Raw genomic sequence first — 27,099 nt, 5'->3', positions numbered from 1 at the left:
ATTTCTGCAGAGTCAGTGCTGTGTAATACTGTACTAATATTTCATGCTGTCGAGTTTCCTTCAAAAGTAGAACCTTTATAAAACAGTTAATTGTTGTAATTTTCTTGTTTCTTCCTCTAGGCATGAGAAAAAGTAATGGAACCTTGTGTTGGATGGATGGATGAATTATGGAATAGGGACAAGCCCAAGCACAGACCTATTTGGCCTTTCATGCCTTAGTCCAATGAAATCTATAACTAATGAATAATGAAATGTAAACTGAAATGGTGATGATATTCTACAGGGAATGACAAAGTAAAAACCATATTTCATTATATGAAAAAATATTAGCATAAAAATAAAAGTATAAGTGCAGTACGCTTGTTATGCATTGAGGTAATTGGTAGAATTAGATCTTAATATAATAGTAAGTCAGATTTTATAATACGTATAATTTATACGTATTTCCGTCTCTTTTAAGAATTTTACAAGGCTGTTGATATCATGTTACTTCTTAGACTGTTTCCTGCAACATATGTTCCCTCTATGTAAGCACTCTACCATAGTACAATCTAGTCCAATAATTTTATTAATGTATCTTTTACCATTAGTCATTTGCTAGTTTTGTATGAATATAGAGTAAATTGAAACCAAACAAATTTAGTAGATGTACGGTGCAGTTGAAAAATTTACTGTACTGTAATTTGCATATAGAGTATGAAAAAGGACTTGAAATAAGATCAATTATTTTAAACACCAATTCTTCAGATTTTATAACAATTAATGGATTAATCATCTGCAGGTAACAATGAAGGACAAAGTATGAAAGCACCTTGGGAATAGTTTTAATGTATCCTGGACCACAGAATGAAAGAAGTTATTTTAAAATAAGCAGTGTATTTTTGTATTTTATTGTGCAGAATACTATAAGGGTATATTTTTCACAGGTTGGAAAGTTATTCCTGCAAAATGGTGGGACAGGAAAAGGCTCTCTACAAGCGATTTCATAGTTTCTCTGGAGTAAATGACCTTCAGGCACTTTCTCCCCCTCAGTCCGTGTTTGGAGCATCACATAATTGAAGTATGTAGAAGAGATTAACATGCTAAAATGAATATACTAGTATTGCGTAGCCTTCAAATTGTACTCTAGTAATTATTGTTATATATATGCATGTACTGCTGTGACTAAAAAATTACAGAGCAAACAGCACTTCATATAATGTGAAACATTTTATCCAATAAATACCTTTTAATCTGTATTCCTGTATTAAACATTAAGAAATTTGTTTACGGTACAGCTTAGTCGTTAGTTTTATTACAGCTTTATTCTATTAATATTGTGGTGGCTTAAGTAAAGCAGCCTTAACATTTTGAATATTCATCATAGTACTAAAAGTTATTGTTTTTAGTGCAAGGTAGCATTATGCTAGTTACAACATTTATAGGACTGCTAGGTCAGTCTGGTCCGAAGTGGGTGCGACCTCATAGTGGGTGGACCAGTGGCAACGTGGATGCTAATGAATCCCCTGGGCGAGGCCACCGGAGGGCGTTGGGTTTGTGTCATGACGGGACTAATGTGACGTCTCTGATGACTTAAAACACACACTTGTGCCAATTTAGCTGTATTACTGTTATTCTGGTTAATACCACTGCACAGTATAGATTTTTCATATCGAGCTTGTCAGCATGTTTTGGTATGATAAAACCATTACATACCAGCGAGTATCTCGGCATTAAACCACCACCTCCAGAAATTGTATTTAGTTCGTAAATGGCTAAAGTTGGCTGCAACTTCATTAGGTCAGTTTAGTATTTGTGAAGTTTCCATTGTGTGAGGGAGATGCTGCTTGTCATTTTGAGGATTTCATCCTTATGAATAGTGCTGATATGAAAGAAATGAACATGCCTTACATATATTAAATTCTGTCTCAAACTCTTGTAATTGAACTGTCGTAATTTTTTTTAGAAAGGTTTCTGAATTACTGTAATTTCAACTATCATATGACATTTCAATTTCAGTTTTGTGCATACAGTGCATGAATTTTAGTGTTTTTTTAAGTTTCATCTAAACTTATTGACAGTCTCAAATTGATAATATGCCAGAGAAAAACTAAAAAAAGGAAAAAATTTCAGTTTAATTGATATAGTTTTGAAAGCTGAGAATTCAGTGCAATTAAAATTTATTTCCAGCTTGTATTTGAAAAAGAAGGAAAAATTTACAAGAAAGGAGATGCATTTTATGCCTTACACGTAAGCCACCAAGCAGGTAAATGAATGTTAACTAGGTTAAAGTAGTTTTGTTTATTTAGATGTCATGGAAATTGGTACCTAGAACAGTACAAAGAGTTTGTTGAAAAACATTGTTAATATTTGTAATTACGTACTACAATTAACTTTGGGTGTGATAATTCAGATATGTATCTATAGTAGTAAAGTGTTTCTGTAATTTGCATAAAGTTAATTGGTAATTGTAGCTACTGACAATTGGATTAAAGTTTTTAAAGTTTTATTTTATTATTAGGGAGTTGAGCAGCATGGCCAGTGTGGCTTTCGCCCCTCTGGCAGGTTTAACCATGGTGGTAAGGCCAGGGGAGGAAGCATTGACGGCAAACGGCACCACAGTTTATTGAGATGTTACAGATTTTTAGTTGAGCAAGAATCAGGAATTAGAAGAAGCTGATGTCAGTAGAGAAGCTGAGATACAAGATTAGTCTAAATTGTCTTTTATTTTTGTATTTTTTAGCTACTGTATTGAAAGGAATGAAGAATATTTTATTAACTATAACACACAATTTTATGATGGATATTTTTCTTTTTTATTTTAGTTGATGCCTTGCAGTCTGAAGTATAATGAAATAATTTTAGTTATGGTATAGATGCCAGATAAGCTTATCAGAAATTCTGGAGGAATAAGATAATTATTCAAAGGAAATGTTTTTTCTGTCCTACTGCACGAATGCATGGCTAAAGCAGTAGTATGTCATTAACTTTTTTGTTTTAGAAATCAAAAGGCTGTACCTTCACAAATGATTCTATACTAAATTTGCCCAACCAGAGTGCCTCCTTGGCCTCTGCTGTCAGTTTCAAGCTCTATTCTCAGGGGTTCGCAAGCAGTGGGGGAGAAGACAGTCCCCACTAGAAGACAAGATAAATCGAAAGACGCTATTTTACCTGATTTCCACCTTGAACGCAGCTTTCCATCCTGATTATGATTTCAGCAATGCATCATCCCAAGAATTTTCAAGGAACCATCACTTGAGGTATGAAACTTTCTTTTTCTTGTTTGTTTCATGATGCTAACCGCTCTGCATATGCAAGTTTTAAACCATTATTTTTACAAAGGACACCAATGTTTTTGCCAGATGTTTGTGGTACCGTAGTTTAACGCTAGTTAAAAAATGGGTGCAGGCAGTCCCTGGTTATCGGCAGTCTTGGTTATCGGCGATCCAGTCTTATGGCGCTTGTCTAGCGCCATAAAATCGGCGATTTATGGCACCATAATGGGCAGAGATCCAGTTATCGGCGCCATAAGGGCCTTATGGCACCATAAGGATGCTTATGGTGCACCATAAGCGCCATTATGGCACTATAAATTGCCGAGTTTGAGTTAATGGCAGTTTTCGCTTATTGGCACACCCCTGGGAATGAAACCCCAGCCGATAACCGGGGACTGTCTGTACTACACACGGTCCCCAGTTATCGGCAGGGGTTCTGTTCCCGATGGCGTAACAATGACCAAAAATTCCCAATAACTAAAAACATGCCATTATAAAGGTTAAGCAATTACCTAATCAGTTGGAAGCTAATGAAGCACAATCACCTATAAACATAAATGGGAAAAAAGTTACAAAAAAAATTATTATAACTTGTGCATGTGAAGCAGTTCTTTACCAAAAGCTAAAATTCTCCAAACTAAACTGTAACACTGAGTGACACCACACAAGCTATGGAGCTACAAATGCTGGCTGTGCAATTCTGTACTTTATGCCCACAAGGTATGACAGGCTGGCTATATAGTTGGTCCTGACCAGAACAGTGCCTCGTTGGCATGATAGAATATAAAAGACTCAAGACAAGAGGGCTTTATCTCTGTCTACAGCAGGTACCTTAGCTCATCCTTCATCCTTCACAGAGATGTGGCAATAGCATATATGTGGCCATTTTCCTCGTTACTTATGCCAGTCTGCACATGATAAATGTTCACCCCACAGTCCCATGCCTTTTTGTCATGGAAAGTGAGTGGGTTTGAAGATTCACAGCGGTCACAAAAAGGGATTTTGACGTAGGAAAAATCTATTTCTGGGCTTAGCCGTGTCGCTCCGTGAAATATGTCTCCTTTAGCACTATTTCTAGTAAAATATTGCTATAATACCAGAGAAACTGCTAAATTGGACATGTCAGAAGCCTCTGACTCGCTCACCTATATAAAAGGTGTCAGTATAAAACTGGGGCGAGTGTTAAACACTACCACAGCCACCCCTCCAATTAGCCTTTTCCTCAACGTGTTTTGATGATAGCATAGCCACTGTTTGTCCTCAACAGGAGCTTACTAAAGAATTTGACAGGTGATGAAATGGCTTATCTCCTGCTAAATAAGTCCCAACAATCAGATAAAATTTTGGTCCCACAGTGAAGTAACAAGTTATCAACCCTATTCTTATTCCAGATACCCACGAGGGTTTGGCAACAAAGAACAGGAAATGGCACTAAATCCTATACAGTACATACATATATGCATTATTACCTGCAGTTCTAAGGTGACTTACCTAAATACGTACACTGGGTCCAGCTGCAGGATTATTGTCTTCCCCAGGAATATTTCAGCATGACCATCACATCAAGAAGTCCCCTGGTTTACTATCAAAGTGCCTATGGAGAGAAGGACTTACCACACCACATACTTTCACAAAGTGTATTTGAATTTGCTTGATCTCTTGGCAATAGTGTTGCAGGAATGCTGCTCTGATGACCACCTTGTACGCTTGAGACTTCTTTGAAAGAAAACATTTCAGAGAAAGCCAACAATCTTCTTACGGTACTTTCTGGTGTCATGTGACTTGGGTAAAGAGTGAGTTTCTGCCTCTGTAATGAGGGAGACTAAAATTTATCAACCTATGTAGAGAAGGTTGTTTGTTTGTCCTAGGGTGTAGGAACAGCAGACCATCTGGGATGTTTGCCATGACATCTTGGTAAACCTTGAGTGCCTGAACTGGGCATAAGGTTTTACCTGAAATAGTGAGCTCCTTTATCAGAGTAGATTTTCCCTTTAATGGGTTCTCAATCTTGGCAGGATTGGTGGGCCATGAGACAATAGTAAATGACGACCAGATAAACAAGTGATGTAACATCCCTGTCTACGAGAACTCATTTCACTAATATGAGCTTCTGATGCCAAAGCAGTCAAGAAGACTCCATTATGAGTTATAATTGTATTGGGCCCACTAATTTTAGGGAAGGACAGGAGTCTTAGGAACCTTACTCTTGGATCAGGTATTGGGAAGCCTTGCAGGAGCTGGTCTTTGAAATGCAAAAGACCAAAGAAGGGTAGTAACAATTTCTATACATAGAATTATGTAATTTCAAAACCATAAAGCAAGGGTTCCGACAATGCTGCTTTATATGCCATGATTATTGTAATAGCAAGGCACTTGTCCTCAAAAAGATATATAAGAAAATATAGAACCATTTCAACGGATTTAAATTGGGCTCTCAGCTTGGAGGTACTAATCTAACCCAACTTTCCACACTAACTGGTATTGTCAGATAGATGAAGTCCGTAGTTTTTGCACTATCTAGCAGTGTTGGGTGATATCTTCACAGAAAACTAGATTTTTAAAAATCTACATATGAAAGTCATGGCTCAGAAAGGAGGATGCATAGACAGTTTTCCCTCCTGTCTGGGATAGAACAGTGGATAGTAGTGGAATAAATTTCCTTGCCTGTTTTTAAAGGAAGAGGAACCAATGATTGTTTGGCCAATTTGGGGCCACCAAGTAAGCAGTAGTTGAAAGCAAGTATTTTTTTCAAATCTTTGAAACCTGGGGCAATGGGGGAAAGAGGTATTTTGTCCTCTATTCTTTACAGTCTTGTAGGAATGCTGTTGCCTGATTATCCAAATTTGGAGACATACACTGGAAGTTGATGGTTCTCGAATGTCGCAAACAGATCCATTTCCAGATGTGGAAGCATGTTAACTATTTGATTAAAAAAAGTGTTTGTCCTAACAGCCACTTGGTCGCGAGGCTGTCGTATTCCTTAACAGAGAATCTGCTACCACATTCAGAGATCCTGTTAGGTGAATTGCTGACAAATACCACTTCCTTGTTTAAGCCATCAGTAGGATAGATAGCATTGTATTGAGAGTGGCTGAGCATGAGCCCAGCCTCTGGATGCAAGGCATTGCAGTCATATTGTCTAGAACCAACAAAATGTGAGGAGTCCCTGTTGGCAGTTTCAATTTTCTAAGAGGCAGAAAGACAGCTATCAGCTCCAAGTAGATTTGACATTTCCACAGAATGGTACATTAACACCAAAATAATAATGGTCGTATAGGCCTTCACCTTTGTTCTCCTTGATAAGATATTGCTATTGAGAACTTTGGCTAAAGCCCAACTATGTCTGGCTGCCGCTGCTATTCTTAGTTTTACCTTTTCCTGTACTCTATTTTCAGCTGTAACTGTTGATCCAAGGTATTTTAAATTCTCGACAGCTTCCAACTCCATATTTCCACACCTGATGTTACCCAGTATCATCTTTTGCCCTGAAACTTGAAAGATTTTGATTTTAGCCTCATTTATTTCCAGGCCAACTTGATTTGCAGCTTCTCTAAAAATACCTACTTTTCCATCAATTTCCTGGATACTTTCACCACAAAAGTCAATATCATCTGCATAAGCTAATCTATCACACATAGCCTCCCCAAGATGTACTCCATTACCCTGTGGTGTTTGTCTCATGATCCATTCCAGCACATGTTAAAAAGAATTGTAGAGAATGCGCATCTCTGTTTTAAACCAATGTCAACTTCAAAAGGATTTGTTACTTCCCCTCCAATCCGTACTCTGCCTCTCATATTTTTGTAAGATTTTTATTAGGGGTATAAGCCTCTCTGGTATTCTGAATTCTCTCGGTATCCGCTACAACACCTCTCATTGGATACTGTCATATGCCTGTTTAAAATCTATAAAGGCATGTCAGGATTCTTTGATATTCCCAGTATTTCTCTAGGATCTGCCTTACAATAAATATTTGGTCCGTGGTTGATCTGGACACTAAACCCTGCTTGGTAATCCCCTACTTTGGTCACACTGTGTCTCTTCAGTCTATTATATAATAGTTTAGCTACAATCATATCCAACAGTTAAGAGACAAATGCCTCTATATTAGCCACATTCCGATCTATCACCTTTCTTGTGAATTGGCACAAAAAGTCCCTTCCATTCTTCAGGCATTTCTTCCCTTCCCCAAATTCCAATCACCCTTTTGCCATTGCTTCTTGTAGCTGTCTTCCTCCTTACTTCAGTAGCTCTGCACTAATTTTGTCAAGGCCAGCAGACGTATTATTCTTTGGGTGTTTTATTAATTCTAGAATTGCCTCTGTGATTGGATCTTCTTCATCCTCTCCTAATATAATTTCTTCATTCTCCCCAGGCTGTTCGGGAGGTGCTGTTCTATTCAACAAGGTTCTAAAATGTTCTACCCATCTCTCTTCAGTCTATCTACTAAATGATTGCCATTTCTAATGCTCACCATTCCTTGTCTGGCCTGGTATCCCTTCCTGATTTTATGTATGCCATGGAACTCGACCCTCACATTTCCTTGTCTGCTGTTGCTCTCACTCTTCCAACTCTGTATTGATCAGCATTCTTTTCTTCCTTCTGTTTGCTGCATGCCTCATTTCTTCCCTCTGTATATATCCTTCTCCTTTCTGCACTTCCCATGTTCTCTATCCATTTTTATCTTGTTTCTCTTCTTCTTTGGGCTGCTTCTCTGCATTCCCCATCAAACCATTGCCCTCTCCTCCGTCGCCTCGCCCTGTCAACAGTTCTCTCTGCTGCTTCCAACGCTATAGGCTTTACTTGCTTCCAATGTACATCATCATTCACCTCCAATCCAGCAAATCTGTTCTCTATTTCACCCTGATATTGCAATCTTGTTTCCTCTTCGTTCAGTTTCTCCGTATCTATCTTAGATATTTGCCCTACATTCTTTCCGTTTGTTGTTAATTTTATATGTATTTTTGCTGCCACTATGTTATGATCTGAATCACAATCTGCTCCCGGGTATGCTCTCTCATCCATCAGCACTGATCTAAATTTCCTTTTTTGTTCAAATGTGATAAGTTTTATTAAAATGTGATCAATATGATTGGTTGTATTTCCATCAGGTGAAAGCCAAGTCCCCTTATGTTTTTCTTTGTGTGGGAACAGTGCCTCCTACTACTAAATTGTATTCTGTGGCTAATGTTGCTAGTCTAATCCCATTCTCATTACTGCTTTCATGTAAGCTATGTGTGCCTATAGTTCCTGTAAAAGCTGCTGCTACTTTACCTACTTTAATATTCATGTCCCCCAATATTATCAGCATATCATGCCATGGTACTTTGTTTAAAACCTGAACTCCACCATACCATCGATCTTTGGCATCTTCTTCACTGTCCTCTGTAGGGGCATGCAATGTTATTACTGTGATTTTAAACCATTTAGTAGTCATCCTTATTCTTACAATCCTGCTACTTATACCCTCAAACTCTACAACAGCAGTGCTTATATTTTTACTAATATAACATCCAACTCCCTCCTCATGTCTTCCATCTTCTGTCCCACTATAGTATATGACCCCCTTATCTGCCTCACACTTCCCAACTTCTAGCCATCTAAGCTCTTGTAGGGCAGCTCTTTGTATACCACATCTTTCCAGCTCATTTTCAAGCACATTAGCAAATCCCCCTCTGTACAAACTTTGCACATTCCAAGTAGCAAACTTTGAGTTATTTCCAGTTCATGATCCTATTTGTTCCCAAGTCATCAACAAGTGGGCCAGGCCTATTTGCTTCTTGTATGGTTTCTGTAACAATATAGGTTTTTACAGGAAAGGGTTGTTAGCCCCTCCCTAATCTTCCCCATTTATCTGGGCTTAGGACTGGCATGGAATCACATCCATGGCTGGGTTATGCAGGAACAAGATTAAAACACCAATACCACCATCACAACCAACCCAACAGAAACCAAAACAGCAACTGCCTTGGAAAAGGCACCTGGAAAAACAAATCATGGTGATGAGAACTGACTTGAGTAAACTGAAAGATATGGCAGAAAAGGGTCTAAGAAGGAAGAAAACAAGGGAGGAATTGAATGAGAAATATAAATTGCAGGAGAAGGGACTAAACAACACAATAGAAGATATAAAACAGAGGCTTAAAGCCAAAGCACTTAAGATTCAAGAGTACGTGAACAGGAATAAAAGATACCAACAGAACAAACTAGTATTTGGAACCAACCAAAAAAGACTATGCAGCCAACTAAGAGGGGAACACAACCCCCAGGAAATTCCTGAAACCGAAACAAGTAAGAGACTCTGGGAAAAAATGTGGAGCAATCCGGTTTTACACAAACATTGCAACATGGCTTCAGAAAGTCAAGACAGGAAATGGGGAGAATAAAACAAAAATTCACTGAGATCACGACACACAATCAAGACACCAACTAAAGAAAATGCCCAACTGGAAAGCTCCAGGTCCCAATGAAGTCCAAGGCTTAAAAACTTCAAGATCCTATGCACATGAACAGCAGAACAATTTGAGCATTGCATCATAAACTACCATGTGCCCAAAAGACAAGAGCAAGGGAAATAAGCAAGAAACTACATGCTTATCAATGGCCTACCAGTAATGTGGAAGTTACTAACAGGGATCATCAGTGAAAGGCTATACAATTGCATAGAGGATACAATCACTATCCCCACCAACAGAAAGCTGCAGAAGGAAGTGTAGGGGCACAAAAGACCAGTTCCTGATGGACAAAATGGTAATATAGAACAATAAGAGAAGAAAAACCAACCTAGGCCATGGCATGAATGACTACAAGAAAGCCTTTGACATGATACCACACACATGGCAAATAGAACGCCTGAAAATATATGGGGCAAAGGAAAACACCATCAGCTTCCTTAAAAATACAATGCAAACCTGGAATACAATACTTATAAGCTCTGGAATAAGACTAGCAGAGGTTAACATCAGGGGAGGGATCTTTCAAGGCGACTCACTGTAGTCATGATTCCCATAACAAAGTACTGCAGAAGATGGATGCTGGGTACCAACTCAAGAAAAGAGTCAACAGAATTAACCATCTAATGTTCATGGATGACATCAAGCTGTATAGTAAGAGTATCAAGGAAATAGATACCCTAATGCAGACTGTAAGAGTTGTATCTGAAGACATCAGGATGGAGTTTGGAATAGAAAAATGTTCCTTGGTCAGCATAAAAAAAGGCAAAGTGACAAGGACTGAAGGGATAAATCTACCAGATAGGAATAGCATTAAACAAATAGATGAGACAGGATACAAATGCCTGGGAACAATAGAAGAAGATATAAAACATCAAGAGATGAAGGACACAATCAGAATAGAATATGTACTAAGACTTGAAGCAATACTCAAGTGGGGCAATATCTGAAAACTAGACTTGATAAAAGTAGACGAAGACTAAGAAATATACAGAGAGGAGAATGACAAACAGAACGGAGGAATGACACAAGAAACTAGTGCAAGGACAGAACATGAGACAGCAATGAAACATGACAATGGCTACAGAGGGGAGAACTCAAGAAGGACAGAAGAAATGCTAACAGTGGCACAAGATCAGGGCATAAGAACCAGATATGTTCAAAGAACAATAGATGGAAATAACATCTCACCCATATGCAGGAAATGCAATATGAAATACGAGACGATGCACCACATAGCAAGTGAATTTATGGCACTTGCACAAAACGCAGTAAATCTCACCCATATGCAGGAAGTGCAATATGAAAAACAAGACCATACACCACATAGCAAGGGAATGTCTGGCACTTGCACAAAACCAGTATATATACATAAAGAGGCATGATTCAGTAGCAAAAGCCCTCCACTGGAGCCTGTGCAAGAATAATAGCCACCTTGCAGTAATAAGTGGTATAAACACCAACCTGAGTGTGTGATAGAAAACGATAAAACAAAGATCCACTGGGACTATGGTATCAGAACAGATAGGGTGATATGGTATCAGAACAGATAGGGTGATATGGTATCAGAACAGATAGGGTGATACATGCCAATAGATCACAAGTGACATTGATTGACAAAATCAAGAAGAAAGTATCACTCATTGATGTCGCAATACCAAACACCAGAGTAAGTGAGAAAGAGAAATAATTGATAAGTATCAAGACTTGAAAATAGAAATAAGAAGGGTGTGGGATATGTCGGTGGAAATTATACCCATAATCATAGGAACACTAGGCATGATCCCAACATCCCTGTATAGAAACCTGGACAAACTAGATGCTGAAGTAGCTCCAGGATTCATGCAGAAGAGTGCTACTAGAAACAGTGGATATAGTAAGGAAAGTGATGGACTCCTAAGGAAGAAGAATACAACCCGGAACCCCACACCATAAAAAAAACCACCCAGTCGAATAGGATTACTGTGATGGATAAAAAGAAAAATAATAATAATGGTAATTCAATGGACTCCCATATTCGTGGGGATGCATACCAGATCCCCCGCGAATACATAGTTAAAATACTCGAATACTTGACACCACCCTCAAAAAATGCTTATAAATGCCTATCTTGAACATTCAAATACCGAATGTATACCTTCAACTAGCATCCTACATCAAAAAATAAATATACCTCAAACTGTTATCCTATTACTGTACAGTAATACCTTGAGATACGAGTTTAATTTGTTCTGTAACCAAGCTCGTAAGTCAATCTACTCGTATATCAAACAAATGTCTCCCATTTAAAATAACTGAAATAGATTTAATCCGTTCCAGCCCTGTGAAACATCCCCAAACCATCAAAAATTATGAAAAAGTCTTGTTTTTAATTAAGAAACACACATGTACAGGTATTCTCCTACTTAGGATGGGGTTAGGTTCCAAAAAACCCATCGGTTGTTGGAAAATCGTATCTTGAATATGCCTAGCCTACACTAGGGTAATCAGTACCATCTTTGCATATAGGCTAGCCTAGCCTATACTACATAGTATACTTTACACATGTACGGTATAATTTTCAGCTAATTCTCTGGGTTCAATGCACATTGGCTTATGATAATTCAGTATAGAGAGAAATTGAATAACATTACCTAGAGTTAGCCTAGTGTATAGTACTATGGTTTTTTATTATAAAGGATTATATACTCTGTTTTTTTCCATCTGTCCATCTGCCTGTGGTGGTCGCACATGGTAACACTGCATCCTAGGCTTTAAATACCGTATATTTCGGCGTATAAGTCGACCCTTTAGCCATAAAAAATCATGCCAAATTAGGGGTCGACTTATCTAACGGTACAAAAAGTGAATCTTTATTATTTTGGCATATCGGTACAAGAATCCAGGCTTACAGTTGGCTAATAACAATGACAGCCTTGTTGAGGTAACTATGTATGTAAATACCAGTATTAAAAACAAAAACATTCACACTGTAAAACGAATATAATAATACATTTAGAACATCCATTACCTAAATGAAATGAAAAAAATAAAAGTAATTTGAAGAAAGCCCAATCGCACAGCAAGTGTAAACATTGCGTAGCCATTTGTAGTACAGTAATTGAAGAAGGAAAGGATGCGTTCACTGACAGTTTTGTATTTACCAAGGTATTGTTCAAAAACATTTATGGTATGAAATCTTTTTATCACTAAATAAAAAAAAATGTATTTAATAGTAAGTATGTATTTAAAATCCTTCAAAATTACTTGAGTCTTCGTCACTTGAATTAAACAATTCATCAAACAAAATTATCATTCACGGTTCAATCATAAGGATCCCAGTTTGAATCTGGTGAATCAACTGCAGGTTCGTTTTCCCTCAAATGAGCCTGTTTATGCCATAGAAGAACGAATGGTCAAGGAATATTCCAACATAATAATAAAATACCGGCACGTCGTTTTAACAACCCAATCAAAACATTAGCTTGAGTGGCAGTTTGTACATACTATATACGTAGGCTGCTATGCAGCGTTAGTAAGGGCTTTGTTTGTTTACATTACACTCGAGTAACGTATCTTTTCGTTTCGTCATTTCTAATCATATTTGCCGGTATATTTCATTTTTCATATATTTACACAGATTTGTTAATATACCGATTATATTACCTGTATTTCTTAACGAATACGTAGAGCAACATATGTACCGTAATACATTCAGGTTTATTTTATATGATACGTTTTTCCCTGCGTTCTTTTTGAGCGTACGGCTGGCCCACATTTTATAGGTCGACTAATATAACCCGATATTAGTCAAAATCATAAAAATTTACTCAGAATTGGGGGGTCGACTTATCTTCCGGTCGACTTATACGCCGAAATATACGGTAGTATGCTATGTTTAAGTTTTAGGTAAATAAAAGGATATCTAGATATACATTTGCAACTGAAAAGTGTTTTAATAATTTACTGTATGTGAATTACGCCATTAGTACTTGAAATAGGATATTATTTAAAGCCCGGGACGCAGTATTACCATGCGCAAACACCACAGGCGGATGGACAGATGGAAAAAAACAGAGTATAGTTTATCCAGACCTCTGAGCCTAACAACGGTCCTCTCGGGCTGGTATAGTACTATGGTATACCACTTACATACGAATACAGTAGCCTAGCCTACAGTATACTCTATACTACATATCCAGTATAAATAATGATAAGTTATTATTATAAGCCAATTCTGGAGGCTCAGTGCATTCTGACTATGATAATAGAAAAAAAAAATGGACACGAAACGAGAATTGGACTCAGTCCCACATTGGTATAATTGAGTGATGTTAGGTTGCTTATGGCTATTTATAATTATAAAATAAAAATGTAACGAATATGTATCTTTTTCATGAATCTTTTAAAAAGTTTTACATTACTTCACTGTATCCAATAATATTGTATGTAGGTATATTCTCACATTATTGTATTATAAAATACTAACATATAGCGGTTAATGTTTTGGTTTGGAAATCAGCTGATTGAGTACAAGTTTATTTCGGTGTATTTAACTCAATTCAGAGCGAATTTTCTTGCTTCTAGTTAGCATAAACAAAAATCTAGATACTTCACTTATATGAGACAAGGTAATGTTTCATTATACGACACGTTTTTAAGATGAAATATGACTTTAAAAAGTCTCGTTGTGAACTAAATTATTTTTTTCGTTAACAGATGGAGGGATATTTATTATGTTGAAAATTTACGTGATTCCGTTTGCTATTTTCACTTTATTTCATCGTAATACGAGCTTTACGTTATCTGTTATCAGCAAGAAAACTAACAGTAAAATGTGTTCTTTCAAGCCCAGTAGTTTTGATTAAGAGAATTTTCTCTCAATTTTATCTACAGTTGTGTTTGATGGCACAAGTTTACGGGAATTTTATCCTTGTTGCCGATGCACGATAAGTCATTAGCAGCTTGAACAGTTTTCTCAGCTTCAGCTACAACTTGGTTTAAATTTAACAGTATATTTGTTCATGCCACTTACCTGACGAGATATATATAGGCTGTATTTTCTGACGTCCGACAGAATTTCAAAAACTCGCGGCACACGCAGTGGGCCAGGTGGTAGTACCCATTCCCGCCGCTGGGAGGCGGATATCAGGAACCATTCCCATTTTCTATTCATATTTTTTTCTGTCGCCGGTCAGTAAACATCTGTTACAGACCTCTGCTCAGGATTTTTGGAAATTGACTCGCTTTTAAGTATCTGATTGATTTTTTTGGTATTTGAATTGGATTGTTGAATTGGCATGCGCGATAGTGGACCGTTTTTGATTTTGGATTGACTTTTCTCTATAAGATATATCTGGATCAAGTGTTGTGAGTTTCAGAGTGTGTGTGAGGGCTGATTGTAAGGTGAGGCTACCGAAAGCATTGGTAGAGCCCCCCACACAGTATGTATGAGTTGTAGGGGGCTTAATTGTTTGATTGATCATCGGTGCAATGAATGTGAGAAATTGACTGATGATGAATGGAGAGCATATGAGTCCTATCGCCTTAAATTGGAGCGCGATAGGATCAGGAGGTCTTCCTCAAGGAGTGGTTCTTCCAAAGGTAAGACTAACGTTTCTCCTGCACTAACACCTGTAGTGTTTACAACCCCTAAACCTGTGTTGCCTTCGGGCTCTGATTCTGTGTCGGGAGGAGCGGATGCTCTCTCTATGATTTTGGAGTCTCTTCGCACTCTGGAGACCAAAGTGAAAGCCTTAGAAACTGGCTCGGTGCAATGTGTGATCGTGCAGTGTTTGTGGAGGGGGCGTCAGATCGGCCCCATAATGCCTCTAGGCCTAGACCTCTATCAGACTCCCAAGACCCAGGGAGGAGGTATGTCGAAAGCCGCAAGAGGGTTACGGGGGCTTCCCACCGATCTGGCGTCCCCTTTCGGCAGACCATGTAGCAAAGACCCGGCTGCCAAGGACCGTGCACGAGCACGCGTCATGAAGGAGTGCTTCTCGTCCTCCGAAGCGTCCTCCCCGCGCAAGGGGTGGAGCGCTCGGAGAGACTCTCGTCCGTTAAAGAGGACGTTTCTTGCGGAGGACGCTTCACGTCCTCTTTCGCCGCTTTCGTCGGAAGACGCTTATGATGTCTTTCCGCCTCAGAAGAGAGGTAGGATCTCCTCCGATGAGGACGCTAGGTTGCGCGCACAGGCGCGTATACCTGAGAAACAGGTAGCTGTACCTGTGAGAAGGAAGGAGGCGTCCCCTCGCCCCTCGTCTTCTCACAGGACCAGTCCTGCTTCCTCTGCTCATTCTTCTCCGACGAAGAACATTCTTTTGTCCCTTCAGGACCAGCTATCCTCGCTTATGGCTCAGAGGACTCGCCCAGCAGCAGTCGAGCCTAAGCGGAGGAAGGACCTTAGAACTGCCTGTCAAGAGGACTAAGCAGTCTCCGTCTCCTTCACCTACTCGTCTCGTTCGCCGATCGCTTCTCCTTCAGCGATTCGCCGATCTCGTTCGTCTTATAGAAGGACGTTACGTCAGGACGCTTTTGAAGACGCTCTGTACGAGGACGCTCGGCAGGACGTTCGGCAAGACTCTCGTCAGGACGCTTGTCAGGACGCTCGTCAGGACGCTTGGCAGGACGCTAGGCAGGACGTTCGTCAGGACGCTTGGCAGGACGCTAGGCAGGACGTTCGTCAGGAACGCTCGCCAGGACGCTACACAGGACGCTCGGCAGGACGCTCTCCAGGACGCTAGACAGTACGCTTGGCAGGAAGCTCGCCAGGACGGGTTTCAGGCCTCCTTTCAAGACGTTTTTGGGGATTCTGAACAAGAAGTCTTACCCACCCCCAGACGCTATTTTAAGCGTTTACGCGCTCAGGCACGTATGCCAGCGAAGAGAGGTAAAGACGCTTCTCGGGCAGGTGAGACTGCCGCGGAAGGCGCTGAAGACGCTCGTCCTCCTCAGGACGCTCTACCATCAGCGAGCAGTAAGCGTCATAAAGAAGACAGCCGTAATAAGGCTGCATCTTGCAAGGATAGGGGTCCTTTGATCTTGCTAAGACCCGCCAATAGGACGCCTTCTCCTGACAGACGTTCTCCTCTTCCGTTTAGAGAAGAAGGAGAACTAGGTAGTTCGGCTGAATCGGGTGAAGAGGAACCTGCTACAGCCCCTTCTATCTCGGACTATAAAGTCCTAGTTAGACTCTTGCGTTCTTCTTTTGAGGACAAATTTCAGCCCGCAGCTCCCAAGTCTCCTCCTTCACAGTTTTCTTCATCGAAAACTGGGCAAAAATCCCGGAGTTTGTAGAGGATGAAAACTTCTCTATCAACGAAACGTGCTTTCAAGAAGCTCCAGGATTCGGATGATAAGAAGGAGACCAAGGCAAGACGACCTTCGCCTTGCCTCCTACTAGACTTAGTGGTAAAGGGGCATTTGGTATAGGACCAAAGACGAAGTGGGAGTTCGTATCCCTTCTTCGGCTCAAGGAGATTTCTCCAGCCTTGTAGACTTACAGAGGAGGTCGCTTTTACCCTCTGCCAAGGTAACTTGGACCGCGTCGGAGACTGACCATCATTTGAAAGGTCTGCTCAGGACGCTGGAAGTCTTCAACTTCCTTGACTGGTGTTTGGGAGTTCTGGATTTGCAAGCGAGAACCCAGAATCTCTTAGTCTGGGGAGCTGTCCAGCGTGTTAGCATGTATGGACAAAGCCGTCAGGGATGGTTTCGGAAGAGCTCGTATCTCACTTTGGAACAGCTTTGTTAAAAAACAAAAAAGAGAGCTTTGCTGTGCAACTTCACAGCTCGTTCGGTGACGCCAGCTCAGAAAGCGGATTTGTTGTTTTCCGCCTCTTTCGAATCCATCTCTTCCCCAGACTTTGGTAAAGGACCTGACGAACAGCTTACAAGAGAAAGGCTACTCAGGATCTTTTGGCCCAGTCTACAAGACGGTCGGCCGTACCTTCAACCTCTTCGGCTGCAGTTCGTCGCCGAAGAAAGTAAGCCCTTTCGTGGGGCTCCCCCTCGAGAGCAGCTCCTCGAGGAGAGGGTTTTCACGAGGAAGAGCTTCTTTTAAGCCAAAGCCTTCCAAGTGAAAAGTATGTCCTTCAGACACCAGTCGGAGCCAGACTGAAGTTATTTTCTGGGCGGGAGCGTGGAGGAGAAGAGAGACACGGACTCTTGGTCCCTCAAGATCGTGGAGCAGGGGTACAAGATCCCCTTTTTAGATCTTCCTCCTCTTTCTACGACTCCCAGAGACCTTTCTCCATCCTACCAAGGAGAAAAGAAGAAAGTCTTGTTCGATCTCCTTCAGCAGATGATCGACAAAAGAGCGGTGGAACAAGTCGCGGACCTGGGGTCTCCAGTTTCTACAACAGAATCTTCCTAGTACCAAAGCAGTCGTCAGGTTTGGCGTCCAGTTCTAGATGTAAGCAGGCTCAATCTTTTCGTGGAAAAGATCAAATTCACGATGGAGACGCCTCATTCTGTTTCTGGGAGCGTTTGAGACCCGGGGCGACTGGATGGTATCCTTGGACTTGCAGGAACGCGTACGTCCACATCCCGATCCACCCTCTTTCAAGAAAGTATCTAAGATTTGTCTTGAACAACAAAGTATGGCAGTTCAGAGCGATGTGCTTCGGACTGACCACGGCTCCGATGGTGTTCACAGTAGTGATGAAGAACGTAGCGAGGTGGCTACACTCTTCAGGGGGGGGGGAATAAAGAGTTTTCCCTATACCTCGACGACTGGCTGATCAGAGCGTCGTCGAGAGAGAAGTGTCTGAAGGACTTGCAGTTCACTTTAGCCTTAGCGAAGTCCCTGGGACTTCTGGTCAACCTCGAAAAGTCGCATCTGACCCCAACACAGTCCATCGTGTATCTGGGGATTCAGATGGATTCAGTGGCTTTTCGAGCGTTTCCGTCCCAGGAACGTCAGCGGCTAGGGGCGTAGAAAAGATCTCAGCCTTTCTAAGGAAAGAGACTTGCTCGGCGAGGGAATGGATGAGTCTGCTGGGGTACCATTTCCTCGCTGGAAAGGTTTGTTTCCTTGGGAAGACTGCACATCAGGCCTCTCCAATTCTTCTTGGCAGACGAGTGGAAGGCCAAAGACGATCTCGATGCAGTATTGAGAATATCGATTCCGATCAAGAACCACCTAAGATGGTGGTTGGACCCTCAGAAGCTTCAAGAGGCGGGCGTGTCCCTAAGTCTTTTGAGCCCCGACCTAGTGTTGTTTTCAGACGCTTCCATCACAGGATGGGGAGCAACACTAGGGGGGAAGGAAGTGTCAGGCTCCTGGAGAGGGGAACAGGTAGCCTGGCATATAAATGTCAAAGAACTGGCAGCAGTATTTCTGTCCCTGCAGTTCTTCGAGAAGAGTTTGGAGAACAAGATTGTTCAGATAAACTCGGACAATACCACAGCACTCGCTTATTTAAAAAACCAGGGAGGAACACACTCCAGAACGTTGTACTCCCTAGCGAGAGAGATTCTGCTGTGGGCAAAAAGGAAAGAGGTAACAATCCTGACGAGATTCATTGCAGGTGTGCAAAACGTCAGGGCAGACCTTCTCAGTCGTCGGGGACCAAGTCCTTCCGACGGAATGGACCTTGCACGAGGACGTTTGTCGAGACCTGTGGACGCTGTGGGGACGTCCACTGGTCGACTTATTCGCAACGTCAAGGAACAAGAGACTTCCTCTTTACTGCTCCCCGGTCCTGGATCCAGAGGCAATCGCGGTAGACGCTTTGCTTTGGAATTGGACGGGCCTGGACCTATATGCCTTCCCACCATTCAAGTGATTCTGGGGGAAAGGGGGAAGTCATGAGGAAGTTTGCGGCCTCGGAAGGGACAAGGTTAACCACTGATCGCTCCGATGTGGCCAGCGAGAGAATGGTTCACAGAGGTCATGTCTTTCCTTGTAGACTTTCCAAGACATTGCCCTGGAGGAACGATCTACTCAAACAGCCTCACTTCGAAAGGTTTCACCAAAACCTCTCCGCTCTGAGTCTGACTGCGTTCAGACTATCGAAAAGTTGGCCAGAGCGAGAGGTTTTTCGAAAGCAGCTGCGAGAGCAATCGCACATGCGAGACGTGCTTCCACAAGAGCTGTTTACCAGTCGAAGTGGGCTTCCTTCAGGGCATGGTGTAAAAAGGAGGGAGTTTCCTCTTCCTCGACCTCTGTGAACCAGATAGCTGATTTTCTGCTATTTCTCAGAAATGTGCAGAAATTAGCGGTCCCTACCATCAAGGGATATAAAAGCATGTTGTCAGCGGTTTTTAGGCACAGAGGCCTAGACCTGTCTGACAACAAGGATATTCATGACCTTTTGAAGTCTTTCGAGACCTCGAAAGTTCCTCAAATGAGACCCCCTTCATGGAATCTGGATGTAGTCCTGAAATTCCTTATGTCGAACACTTTCGAACCGCTTCAGACAGCGTCTCTTCGGAACCTGACAAGGAAGGCTCTTTTCCTAACTTCTCTTGCGACGGCTAAGAGAGTTAGTGAAATTCAAGCGTTTAGCAAGTTAATGGGCTTCAAAGGGGACAATGCTGTCTGCTCGTTGAACCCATCTTTCTTGGCGAAGAATGAAAATCCTTCGAACCCTTGCCGAAGACTTTCGAGATCAAGGGTATGTCAAGTCTGGTGGGCCAAGAACCAGAGAGAGTCCTTTGCCCGGTAAGGGCTCTCAAGTTCTACGTGCATAGAACTAAAGAGGTTAGAGGTCCCTCAGGTAACCTCTGGTGCTCTGTGAAAAGGCCAGAGTTACCTTTATCGAAGAATGCTGTGGCTTTCTTTCTAAGGGACACCATTTTTGGAGGCTCATTCATCTTTCCAGAAGACTGATTTGAGCCTCTTCCGAGTAAAAGCGCACGAAGTACGAGCCGTCGCTACCTCTCTTGCCTTCCAAAAGAACATGTCAATCAAGGACATCCTCGATTGTACCTTTTGGAGGAGCAACTCCGTCTTCGCCCTCACATTACCTAAGGGATGTGAGAACGATCTATGACGATTGTAATGCACTGGGGCCATACGTTTCTGCGGACACAGTATTGGGGTCCGGAAGTAGCTCTTTCCCTATTCCTTAGTTATGGTTAAGTTAGGTTGTTGTGTTTTTTTAGGTTGTGGTGAGTCTTATGTGAAGATCTCCCATCCGGTTAGTTAGTTTAAGGGGTTTCTGTGTATAGTTGGTCAGGTGGTGGTCAGTTGCGTCGTTGCCCTCATTTGTATGGCCTCGATGATCTTGTCACGCTGAGGTCTCGCACCCGTTGACAGATCATCCAGAGCGCACCAGCACTACAGGTCTCCACCTGGCTGGCAACTCTGTAATTAAGCAAAAGCAGCCTTACGTGACAGTAATCACATAGTCTACTTTGCAAACAGGTAAGGAACCAAGATGTATATCATCTACTTAATTTAGTTTACCCCCAAAAATCCTATTCTGTCTTTTCCCACCATCCGAAGGTGTGATTCAGCTATATATATATCTGTCAGGTAAGTGGCATGAACAAAATGTTATTGTTATTATACAATTAAGTTTGTTCATACTTACCTGGCAGATATATATAATTAAAGTGCCCGCCCTCCTCCCCTCAGGAGACAGAGGCATTAATAAAAAATATGAATAGAAAATGGGAATGGTTTCCTGATATCCGCCTCCCAGCGGCGGGAATGGGTACTACCACCCTGGCCGCCCACTGCGTGTGCGCGAGTTTTTGAAATTTCTGTCGGACGTCAGAAAATACAGCTATATATATATCTGCCAGGTAAGTATGAACAAACTTAATTGTATAATAACAATAACATTTTCCTTGATGATCTTGGATCTATAGTCAATAAATTTATTACATAAAATATATTAGTCCTATTCTACATAACGTCATTTATAACATAACTACAGCAGTTGTTTACTATCGCACGATGGTTGAAATACAAGCCAAATGGATGTTGTTTTTATCCAGTTCGGTTGTACTTGGCAAAAAAGTTGTTTCTCGTTTGGTTGTTCATGGCTTTAAACATTTACGCAATGAGTATGTATAACTTTAAAACAATACTTTCATCAATTTCTTTTACTGTTTTTGTGCTTATTTAACTAGAAGATGGGTTTGATTTTGCCTGCCTTTTAGTATGTAACTAGAAGATGGGTTTGATTTTGCCTGCCTTTTAGTATGTTAAGTAAATGTGACAAACAAGTAGTATCATTAAAAAGCTCAACTCAGTCACTTGTATCTCGGAATTCCACTTGTATCTCGGACAAAAATATGTACAAGTTGCAGCTGTATCTAAAAAAATTTGTATGTTAGGTATTACTATTAATCTAACGAAATTTTACCCTTAAAAATATGCATGTATGTACTTCTAACCCTTTTAGCCAATAAGAGAGAGAGAGAGAGAGAGAGAGAGAGAGAGAGAGAGAGAGAGAGAGAGAGAGAGAGAGAGAGAGAGAGAGAGAGAGAGAGAGAGAGAGAGAGTATGTATCTTTCTATCAACCACTCTCCCTTTCTATCTACATGTCTATCTATCTCTCCCTCCATCTCTCACATTTATTTGGCATGAGAGAGGGAGAGAGATAAAGGAAGAGAATTTTTCACTATCCTTGGTAGCTATCTTTTGATCACCAAGTGGGCATCACTTTTTACCCTTTGTGGTCAATATGTCAATATAAATTGACAATTTAATTAAACCCACCCCTCGCTCCAAACTTTCAGAGAAGACTGGGAATGATATGCATTTGTTTAAGATTTTACATAATTTACTTTAGAAATGCATGAATATTGTGATTATAGCATGGAAAATGTGAAAAAATTAATAACAAAGTAACATCACATTTATCTTTAAATTTACTGTATACAAAACAAATAACATGTTATATGCATAAAAAGTCTATCTGTGAGAGAGAGAGAGAGAGAGAGAGAGAGAGAGAGAGAGAGAGAGAGAGAGAGAGAGAGAGAGAGAGACTCCACCAGGTGGTAACCCTTTTTCTTTTATGATGACAGTTCTGTCTTCATCCATCTCTAAATGTAGACAGAAAACAATTATGGAAAAGGTTTATTGAACTAAAATCTTACTAATTCACTACATTTTCTTTAATGAGAGAGAGAGAGAGAGAGAGAGAGAGAGAGAGAGAGAGAGAGAGAGAGAGAGAGAGAGAGAGAGAGAGAGAATTATTATTTTTATTATTTAATATTACTATTTAATCTTATTAAACTGAATACTAATATCTGAAAATTAGTACCATAAATCATTATTTATCATAAATGTATGTGTATGTACAGTACAGTATTTAGTCACGAAAATAGAATGAAAATACAGAATATTGCTTTACGAAAAAATTCACAAATGGATTTCCAACGAATAATTTATAGATAGGTTCCACAGAAAACTCCACAAATCGCTGAGTCTGCAAATTGTGAGAAAACAAATCTGGGGGTTGACTGTAATATAATAACAATAACAATTAATATGCTTGCATTATGCAAATTGAGTTTTCTCAATTTTTTCTTATAATTTGCTTTTCTTGCACGTCAACATTGTCAATAGTTGGTCAGCGTTCATTTTTCGATGGATATAAACATTGTAATTCTTACAGCGAAAATGTTTTATTTGTTTATTACAGTAGGTTACTGAAGTAAGGTTGTAAATCCATAGATTTTCACCTTGCTGATGGTATTTTATCAGTGGTATATTTCTTTGTTTTAATTTTTCAGACTTCTATTTCTGTTTTTTTTTTTTTTTTTTCACCCCCTTCTGTCAACATGTTTTGACCAGCTTGTTGGTCAAGTTTTGGATGATTGAGATGGCTTTATTTATAGCAAGCCCTGAGATATATGCAGTTGAATTCTCATTGGTCGCCTCCGGCAATTCTCTTTAGGTGGAGCCTCCTCTTGTGCAGTGATGGTTGTGTGTGTTTTTACGTGCAAGCGCTGGAAAGCATGTCAGAGTGCGTATTGTTATGAGGGTTGCAACCTGCAGGTGGATGCTCATGATTGGTGTGCTCATTTGGAAGGAGGAAGGTCTCCTGTGTGGTATAATGACTAGACATTTCTCGTGATGTGTTGTAAGGCTTCCAGGTGTAGGTGGCGATGTTCAGTAGCTTGAACTCTTATCTCTGCTTGGGATAATGTCATTCCTTTTTATTCTCAGTTTTTGAGCAGTCTTGGCGTGATCAAATACGGCATTCTCCTGGGCATGATAGGAGATCCTTTTGGAGGAGTGCATGGTAGTCATCCTGATGTAAGAGCCAAGTCACTCACGGATGGGGCATATATATCAGTAGGCTACATTGGTTTTCGTCAAGGGATCCTGCTTGGTGGAGGTGCTGGGTTATTTGTCATCACCGGACTGCTGGTTTTCTTATTTCTGTAGAATGTGATGAGTTTAATCATCTTCTCAGGATTGAATGGGCTGAAGTTACCTTCAATGATGGCCCTGAGAGCACGTTCATCTCCTATATCAGAGGTGTTTGGGTGAGGTTCCTGATGATACCATCTGTTTATGGCACCTCTAATGCACTTGTTTACATCCTGATTTGTATGTCCGTTTTCGAAGAGGATCTGGGCAACATGTTCCAGCTGTCCATGGGTGTCAGTCCAGGAGGAGTAGTGTGAGGTGAGAGAGCTCTTCTGACGAAGGCGCTGATGATAGATTGCTTATATCTCTTGGGTCACTTACTCTCTCCATTTAGACACATAGCCAGGTTCGTAGGTTTTGTGTACACCTTCGTAATGAGGAATTCCTCCCGTTACTCACCAAGGACGTCAAGGAATGGGAGGCGATGATCATGGCTGTATTCAATTGTGAATTTGAGACAGATGCGGGTGTGGAAAACATGTCGCAAGCTCTCTATTTCTTCACTTGTCTCAGTGCTGATGAAGGTGTCATGGATGTATGGTACTTACATTCGCTTCTTTCTTATACTGCTAAAGACACTCTTCTTGATGGTGCCCTTGTAAACATTTGCAAAGAGGACTCTAAGGGGAGAACGCATTGCTATGCCGTCAATTTGGGTGTACATATGACCTCTGTGAGTGAAGAAAGGGTGAAGAAAGGGTCCTTTTTGGTACATATCTCCAGAAGGGCACAGAGGGTGTGCTCAGGGATGTTCAGTGATGGAGTGGTAGGGTCCCTTTATTTACAATCCAAAATTATTTGGATTGTTTTGTTGACAGGAACGTTCATGAAGAGGGACTCTACATCCATTGATGCAGTGATTCCTCCGGGGGCCATTGCTCTAAGGGCTTCCAGGAACTGTGCTGAGGACTTAAAGCTGTGACCACCAGTGACATGAGTGAGGATGGTGGTGAGTTTCTTGGCTAGCTGGTAAGTCGGGGTTGGGATCTGGCCAATAATGGGGTGCAGAGGGTTTCCTTGCTTGTGTCCTCATTCCCATATATTTAGCCAAGGTCATAGTCACGCACTATTGTTGGTAAGTGGAGGGTGTTAGAGGCAGCATTGACTGTTTCAATTATCCTGTTGGTTTCACACCTGATGTTGTTAACTGGGTTCTTGGTATTTTGTAAAAATTTGGTGCTGTCAGCCAGGATCTCGTCCAGCTTTCGATGGTATTCCTTTGTGTTAATGATATGATATATGTGGCAGTCTTGTTAGCCCTGCAGATGTTGATTGCCCTTAATGGTGGAAAATTATGGTTCCTGCAGAAGAGAGAGGAATATGTCAATCTTGCGGAATATACACCCAACACATGAACAACACAAAATTTTGAGTCAACATCCGGCTGATGCCCTTGGAAAAATGCCTTGAAATAGAGTACCTTCTGGTTACCATCCAGAAATATTAAGATCAAGGCACCCTGCGAACCAATGATGCCCTTCCTGGTTAAGGACCTCACCGAACATGGCAACTATCAGAGTGACCTCGTTGACCAGTGTCTTAGGGAAGTGGCTAAGGAGCTGAGAGAATGCAAGGACATGACCGTCCATAGGGCTGATAAGACTGCCACATATTAACACTGAGGAATACCATCAAAAGGACAGTCTTCCTCCTCCTAATAAAATAATAATAATAATGATAGTAATAGTAAAAATAATCACAAAGATGCAAGTTTTAGATTTTTAGTATTGTATGTTGCCCAGGATACAAGTTTAGTTTTAGTTATGAAATGAAAAAATTAAAAATGTTTTTGGAGTCATTCTGATCCCACATGGCAGACTGGGTTTTTAGGATTTTTTTTAAAACAAATTATCTAAAATTTTGTTATTTTACCATTTTCTTTAAGCATATGTCACGAATGAACATCTTTGCCAATAAATTGATGTTTTTGTCTTCCAGTGGGTGATGAGAGCTGTAGAAAGACAAATGATGGCTGTTGCTCGCTCTGAGTTTTCGCCTGTTGCTTCATCCCTTTGGGCAGCTTTAGATGATGCCATCTGCCTGCGTGATACAGAAATCTACAGTTATAATCCTGGTAAGGTGACATGCCATTGAGGTAATCCTTTTATGCAATAGAGAGGCATTATGTGAGCTTTTCTCTGAAAACAAGGAATTTTGTTTATGCTTAATTGCCAGTGTCACATGTTACTAGTTCAGAGTCTAAATGGTCTTTTCCTTATAACTGGCTATACTATAGTATTTTGGACCACAAATACTGGATAAGGATTGACTCTCTGTTGCAGTCGGAGGATCATGAAAAACTGTAAGGTGTTGGTAGTGTTTGTGTTTACGTCATCATCAACAATATTTTTACACCAAATTTTCCCTTTTTTTTGTTTTTTTATTAATGAGTTCTTTCATCTGTCTTCTTTGTTTTGCACTTACAGCCTTCATTCCTATTTGATGTTTGTCTTGCTTTGTCTTATTACTGTAGTTCTTCTCCGACTACCTGTTGCTCATCCCTTCTCACTGTATCGTTTTGTTTTCCACTCGCAGGTCACCACATCTCTTGTAACTTTTTCAGTTTTAATATGAGCTTCATAGAGCACTTCAACGATGAATCTTAGCATTTTCAAGTCACGTTACTTAGAAACATTTCAACAGTGCCCACTTCTTAATGCATCAGTTTTTGCTCTTCTCTTTTATTTACAGTATTTTAGAAATCTCTCCATTTCATTCAGGCTGTTGTTACTCAATTTTGACCCCCTCTCAGTACCTGTTTGGCAGTCCTGTGTGTCCCTAACATAATAGAAATGTTTTAACTCCTCCAAAACTTGCACGTCCACCACAAGACAGTGCTTGTCCAAAGGTCTTCATATTGATGTTTTTGGCTATTCTGTAGTTGAACACAAAGCCTGAACACTTAACTGCTTCATCTGGAGGAAAAAGCTAGATCATAAAGTTGCATGCACTGAGATGAAATATCCTTATACCTTTTGAGCAGGCAAGGGAGACAGAGTTGGTGAGAAGCATTGTAACGTGATCCTTGATACTTGCTCTTTCTTAGCAGTCAGGAAAGTTTATTGAACTGCTG

The 27,099-nt window shown here is 40.6% G+C and overlaps 1 protein-coding gene across 1 annotated transcript in view; it reads left to right on the top strand.

Annotated features, from left to right (window-relative positions):
• LOC135223352 (repressor of RNA polymerase III transcription MAF1 homolog) overlaps positions 1 to 27,099 on the top strand; it is a 61,889-nt gene that overhangs the window by 19,874 nt on the left and 14,916 nt on the right. The window contains 4 exon segments of the mRNA XM_064261816.1: positions 927 to 1,053; positions 3,010 to 3,220; positions 3,223 to 3,239; positions 25,965 to 26,100. Of these exon segments, the coding sequence (XP_064117886.1) occupies positions 927 to 1,053; positions 3,010 to 3,220; positions 3,223 to 3,239; positions 25,965 to 26,100 (491 nt within the window).

Source organism: Macrobrachium nipponense, chromosome 8, assembly GCF_015104395.2.
Source record: "Macrobrachium nipponense isolate FS-2020 chromosome 8, ASM1510439v2, whole genome shotgun sequence".
Lineage (NCBI taxonomy): Eukaryota > Metazoa > Arthropoda > Malacostraca > Decapoda > Palaemonidae > Macrobrachium > Macrobrachium nipponense.
This window is presented reverse-complemented; position numbering and strand designations above follow the sequence as displayed.